Source organism: Fukomys damarensis, unplaced genomic scaffold (genome assembly GCF_012274545.1).
Source record: "Fukomys damarensis isolate Sample0158 unplaced genomic scaffold, DMR_v1.0_HiC HiC_scaffold_45, whole genome shotgun sequence".
Lineage (NCBI taxonomy): Eukaryota > Metazoa > Chordata > Mammalia > Rodentia > Bathyergidae > Fukomys > Fukomys damarensis.
This window is the reverse complement of record NW_022900957.1, coordinates 25794-32897: the sequence shown is the minus strand read 5'-3', so window position 1 is coordinate 32897 and position 7104 is coordinate 25794. Positions and strand designations below refer to the sequence as shown.

The 7104-nt window shown below is 38.6% G+C and overlaps 1 protein-coding gene across 1 annotated transcript; it reads right to left on the bottom strand.

Annotated features, from left to right (window-relative positions):
* Nucleotides 1-6144: 6144 nt before the first annotated feature.
* Nucleotides 6145-7104, bottom strand: LOC104849032 (olfactory receptor 8H1). The gene has a single exon (XM_010605302.1). The coding sequence runs from the start codon at nt 7102-7104 to the stop codon at nt 6145-6147; it is 960 nt and encodes a 319-aa protein (XP_010603604.1).

The following is a 7104-nucleotide window of genomic DNA, read 5'->3' as shown; positions in this document are numbered from 1 at the left end:
AGGTGTGATGCGTAGGGGAAGAACAAAAATGGAAAAGAAAAAAATGTGAGAGAATGAAAAGATGAAAATAAAGTGTTTGTAGATGGGGAGGGGAGGAGGGGGTGAAGGGAGGGCAGAGGTAAGGGGAAAAAATGAGAATCAAGACTTGCCATGTAAAGGTACATGATCCCAACAATGAATGTAACTGTAGTGTATCCCTGAAATGTACCAATAAACTCAATAAAATAAAAAAAAAGAAACAAGCAACTATGAATAGGCCCCCCAGGAGAAGGCCTTTAGCCATGGAAGAGGGTGCTGCACTAGGTTAAACAGGAATCTATGTAAGGGAACTTATTGGGGTGTCCTAGTAACTCAAGAAAAACCCTCCAAACTGCTTGGACCAGGGCAGGGTCGAGGAAGCCATCATAGGGCCTGCCCCCACTGAAAGAGGACCACTGCAGTTCACAAAAAGTATGAAGTTGGTTCTTTGACATTTTCACCCCATACTTATCAGAAAATTCTGAGGAAAAAATTCTTAAGCATGCAAACACAGGACCTAACAGGTTTTGTAGGTGACAACTCCTTGGAAGAAAGACTTAGGGCATCAGGATATACCCAAGAACAAGGGCTGAAAGAACAAATAAAAATAAAAGAAGATGAAGCAGTGTGAGGCAGGGGATATCAAAGGGTCACTATTTAGAGGGCCCTGCCAGTACATTGATGAGGGATTAAAGGTGAGTGTCCATTAGCCATTTCCACAAGCCATAGGAGGGTCCATGACCCCTCTATTGAAGTTGAGGGCTCAAATGCTACTAAGGTTTCCACTGGAGAAAGGTAAAGAGGATCCAAAATGCTTACTCTTGTAAGTGTCGGAGGATGACCTCCATTGCAAAGTCCACAGGGATGCAGAGTTTAGAGGAGAAAGGTGGCCTTAGGAAAACAAAGCCAGTGATGCTCAGAGGTTGTTCTCAAACTTTGCTTAGGGAGTTGGAAACCCAAGTGGGAAAACACTGCAAATGTAGGCAGGCTGTTGTCGACCAAGGTGGAGGTCAATAAAAAGCAGAGAGGTGAAAAGTAACAGAATTAAATATTCTTCTGTGTTGGGACACAGGAAGGACAAAGGGAAGGTGAAAAAGTGGCAGAAGAGATGCACCAGAAGATGACACTTGAAGTCAGGCCAATCTCAAACCTGAAGGGCACCTGCATTATGAAAACCTGTGGGTTCCAGTCAAGAGAAAAATGCTGAGCACATAGACCCAGAAGATAGAGACTTTGGCCCTGTCAGAGCCAGTGAAGGTTGTCCCAATGTATGTTGGAGAGGCAGAAGGGACAGTGTGTGGAGGATAAGACAGATGGGAAAGCAGTCAGGGGAGTCCCGCTGTGAAGAGGTTAGGCACAATTCAGAGGAAGAAGAGAGGTCCGAGTGTTTAGGGACAATGGGGTCATCTGGGCATGGGGAAAAAAGCCTTAGTATTTATGTGGTGCAGCCTTGAAAAATGTGGAGAATCATAGAGGAAAGGTGTGTTCCTCTATGGGGAAGAGTCACTCAGTTGGTTGAATGGCTTCGGGCCTCTCAGCCACTTTAAGGACCATCTGGGCTTTAGGGTGCATTTATCTCATTGCAAGAGCATCCACTTGGCGTTTCTTAGATGCATCCAGGGAGTCACAGTGTGACCTCACTCAGAATCTGGAACTCCAAGGGGGAGAAGTTCCCTTCTTCTCATAGGAGGAGGATGGGGCAGCCCAAATTTCTGCTGCCAATTACAGTCACTCACCTGATCATGCCACAGCATTCAGAGGTTAAAAGATTCCAGGCACTTCCTTGGGGATTTCCCAGACTGGTGGACCCACATCCACTCCAGACCAGACCAGCGGGCCACCTCAGTGACCTATCCCAACTTAGGAGGGGCCCTGAGAACAGACTATCAAGGACTATTGTTCCCCAGAAGACCCAGAAGTATCTTTACCCTCAGACAAGATCAGATTAACTCCAGAAAAATTGGAAAGTGTCTCAGGCATAATGGTACTCCCCTCAGTGTCCGCACTAAGACCACAGGGCCTTGGAACATCTCTCGGGCACCTCCCAATATTATGAAATATCAGTTATACAATTTGATCCTCATTTACACTTTGTTTTGCACACATGAAAACTGTTCAATATTCACACATGTATGGCTTATTAATTTCACTTAAGAGTATGGCCTCTATGTGATTCCATTTAGCTACAAATATCTCTAGTTTCTCATTTTTTATGGCTAAGTGGTACTTTACTTTAAAAAAAAAATCTTTCTTATCCAGTTTCCAGTTCATTTGCAATTGGGCTATTTCTAAATTTTAGCTACTACAAACTGTGCCATTATAAACATGGGTGAGAATATATCATTGTGGTATGATTCTTTTAATTATTTTGGGAAGATACCCCACAGTGGAATAGCTAGGTCTAATGGGACTTCTAATCCTAATTGTTTAAGATATCTCTATATTGATTCCCACAGTGGTTGCACCAGTCTGCACTCCCACCAACAATGAAGAAGGCATCCCATCTCCCCATAAATCTGCCAGCATTTCTTTTTGGTTGGTTTCTTAATAGCAACCATTCTGTCTGAGGTGAGATAGAATCTCAGTGTTGTTTTCATCTTCATCTCTCAAATGATGAGTGATGTTGAACATTTTTATTTGCTGCTTTTACTTCTTTGTCTGAGAAATGTCCATTCACTTCAGACACTCATTTTGGAAATGGGTATTTATATTTGGGGGATCTTGACATTGCCTAGCCTATTGTTATGTAAATTTTCTGAAATAAATTTGCCTATTCATCATAGTTCAACTGTCTTTTTCTTAACATTTACAAAACTAAGTAGAAATCCTGTCAATGAGAAAAATCTCCTGCCTTGCAAGAGTCACACTGTGCATACCTATGCAGATTATTAGCCACTGGACAATTTTATGAATGACTGTATCTTATACGTCCATGACTTTGTTGTGCTATTTCATTACATCCCAAATACTGGGATACTGAAAATACTGTATGCAAATTTTGAAATACTTGGCTCCATGCCACATATCTCTACAGAATGACATCCAAATTATGTTAAGTTGCCTAGCAACAAAAATCAGTTTTACAAGTTTACTATGCATGAAGAAATTACCTGATATTTTTACTTTAACATTGAAGATATTTATGAATTCAGTGACAGAAATAAGAAAGAATATTACTGTATACAAAGTACTTTGTAGAAATGATTTCCACTGGATTTCATAAGTCATTACATTCATTAGAACATGTAGGTTTTACATGTTTTGGGCTTGAACTAATAGGATACAGTCCCAGAAGTATAAGACAATTGAAAGAAAGAAAAGAAGGAAGGAAGGAAGAAAGGAAGGAAGGAAGGAGGAGGGAGGAAGGAAGATGGGAAAGATTGAGAGAGCGAGGGATGGAGGGAGGGAGGAAGGAAGATAGCAAGGAGCAGGTACAACCAGGAGATGGAGGGGTAGAAAGGATGGAGGAAACAGGAAAGAATAAAAAAGAAGGTGTGAGCAAAGAAACAATGTAGTAGTAGAAGAACAACATGGATAGGGTTCAGGAGAGAAGGGCTGACCAGAGGAACCATTTTATTTTCAAGATTCAGAAGTGGATAGTGCACTGGTAAATGGGGGGTTATACATAGAAATGATCCTCTATGTAAAAGCGATGGATAAGAGAGGATCCATTGGCACATAACAACCTAAAATAAAACTTCCTCTACTCTTTTTTAAAAATACAGTTAATCTACAAATGCATAATTTTAGTGAGATTTTCCCAAGTTTGAATTCATATTCATTTACATAATCTAAACACCAAAGACAGGTCCCCTCTAAGAAAACCCAGGACCCCTGAAATTGATCACTTTGTGCAAAATGTGGAAGCAAGATGTAACCACTGCAAGCACAGAGGAATCTCAGCTACACATTAAACCCCAGTTAAAGCCACACACAAGCAGATATGACAACCAGTGAATGTGTATTTGAAAGAGCTTGTGTTAACTCTCCAACTCTTCTCTGTTCATCACTATCAAACATGTTTAAGAATAGCTAATATGATCAACTGGTTCAAATACATACATGCCTGGTAGTATATTTCTAAAAGCATCCAGGGTCATTTGAATAAACATTCTAGTGGAGAGGGTAAACAACATGCATGAATTTCTCAGAATTTACACTGGGTAGATGGAAGTTGTGGAAAGTATTTGGTATCACATTGGAAATACACAAACATACACACATACACGCATCCACACAAAATTACATATCTGGAATCCTACTACAGTCATCAGTGGAGTCACTGAAAATTTAGAAATAACCATGAAGTTGAAAATGAAGTGACAAAGATTATCTAAACAGAATGAATGTTAGAAAAATGGAATGAATAAAATTATAAAGTAACTGCAGGGCAGTTTCACACAGAAAACTGCATGACCTCCCTTTGAAAATGTAGAAGAAGATAACAGAGCCAAAGACAGGAGAGACTGATATTATTCTTTCCTTTACGAAGTTCATTTTCTGCATCTCCTTTTATACTTGTGTCTTTGGAGCTTTAGCCCCCAAAGCCAGGCACAGAGTGACCTATTTGAATCTGTACAAAACATTGAACATTATACTTGGTTCAGTAATGCCTGTTTTAGTAAAGTGTAACAGCACTCTTGCTATCTAGCCAATAATTATTAGAAAGCAAAGCCAGGTGTTAGTATTTTGCTGTTCTGCCATTGGGCTCTTTTAAAAATCATGTTAATGGCATATAGCACTCTGACCTGTCACCGTGAAAGAGGGCACGAGATCTCACATTATTTCAGAGAAACAACTTCCATTACATAAGCTATGTAGTGATATGAGAAATAAATGATTGGGCACATGCAAATAATTTAAATTTTTATTTTGGCCAAGAGATTATATTATGCTTATTTAATAACATGATATAAAAACTTTATACCCTGTGTAATTAAAAAATAGTTATAATTTATTTAAATTTAGAAATTTTCTTCAATTTAAATATGGCTTTCTAGTCAGACACTCTACTGAAGGTTTGTCAACAAAAATCAATAGTATACATTTTTTAACTCATGCAAATACATAAAAGTGGAAGGAAAAAACCACCTTATGAACGTAGCAAAATATTCTCAGTAAGAGTCTAAATATTGCTCATATGCTGAAAACAATTTAATCTTGCATGATGAGCTCACACAGATTATTAGATATAAAACTTAAACAAAAAAGGATTGTACAAGAAATTACAGAAAATTATATTAAATATATAGGCATATTTATAATGACTGATCTAGAAGAACATGCACAGGATTGTCACTAATTAACACAATATTTCCTTTTTCTTTAATAATGTCATTTACAAAATTGTCTTCATCATTGGAAAATATTCCTTTGTTATAAACTTGTTGTAATTCAATAATTAATTGTATTCTAAGTCCAAAATTGCTAACTCCTGGCTTTATTTTTTACCATTGTAGGTGTTACATTTATATATTAAATTAACAACAAATTCATAAAACATGAAAAAATGTTATTCAAAAATGTATTGCACAATAAATTTTATAGTAATTCATAAGGCATGTGATGATAATAGTATTCATTGTTACTGCGTGAAATGGTTTACAACCAAACCACCTTCTGAGCAGATGGGCATGAGGTTATTACATATTTTGCACTGTTAATCACTCACACTGACTATAAGAATTTCAGTGAATTAAAGTGGGTTGTACGCTGGAAAATAGGCAGGACTACAATCTAAATGTGCAAATCTTGACTTTAGAGCCATTTCTGAAAATATTGTTGCCCTTAATCCCTATTATAAGCAAAATGATGAATATAAAATTCTATAAATTAGAGAATGTGTGAATATGGTATGATGTTGTTTTCTATATGACAAACACATTTTCTTCATTTGCACATTTGTTACCCTTGAAACCACATATATTTACTCAGAGATTTAAGATACATTTCATACTTGCCAAATGATGTATAGGTCTATAAAATGTGGAAATGTCCTCTCTCATGTTTGATAAGGAATGGGCAGCTGTAGAGGAAAAAAGAAGTAAAAAACCAAACAAAGCAAATTTTTTATTAAAACAGATAAAGAATCATCACATTAAAAAATGAGAAGACAAGTATAAATGCTTAGCACCACTGTGATATAAACTGCCCGCAACACTCTTTCTTCTTCATGATTCTAACAAGAGCATTCTTCACATCTTTGTTTCTGAGACCATAAATGAGAGGGTTCAGCATGGGGATCACTATGGTGTAAAACACAGAAGCCACCTGATCCCTTCCCAAGGAGTAGGACGTCTTCGGTTTTAGGTAAGTAAAGATCGTACTACTGTAGAAGATGGTGACTCCCAGGAGATGGGAGGCACAGGTGGAGAAGGCTTTTCTCTTTCCAGCAGTGGAATTAATTTTCAGGATGGTGGAGAGCATGGACAGATAGGATCCAGATATGGTGATGAGGGACAACACTAAATTGGATCCAGCACAAATATATACAATTCTTTCACCCTCATAGGTGATACTGCAGGACAGGGCTAAAATTGGGGGTATGTCACAGAAAAAGTGCTGGATAACATTAGATTTGCAGAAATCCAGTCTGCTTATAAAAATTGAAACCGTAGTGGATTCCATGAAACAAATTATATAGGAACCATTGAGTAGAGTATGGCATAGTCTGGTGGACATAATGACTGGATACCGCAGGGGGCTGCAGATAGCTACATAGCGGTCATAGGCCATGGAGGAGAGAAGATAGCATTCAGTACCAGCCAAGAGGATGAAAAAGAACATCTGAGTGACACAGCCCAGGAAGGAGATGCTGTTGGTGGAAGTTAGTAAGTTCTGTAAGGTTTTAGGGGTGATGACAGTTGAGTAGCTGAGGTCGAGAAATGACAGGTGAGTGAGAAAAAAGTACATGGGGGTGTGCAGCTGGGGATCCCGGTGAATGACCAATATCATCCCCAAGTTCCCCAGCACTGTGATCAGGTAAATCAGGAGGAAGAGCACGGAGAAGACAAGCTGTGTCTCTGCAGAGTCCGTCAGCCCCATGAGGATGAAGCCAGGCACAGTGGTAGAGTTTCTTCTACTCAT

Coding starts and splice junctions, on each gene's coding strand:
- LOC104849032 (XM_010605302.1), bottom strand. CDS start 7,104: ATGAGTAGAAGAAACTCTACCACTGTGCCTGGCTTCATCCTCATGGGG.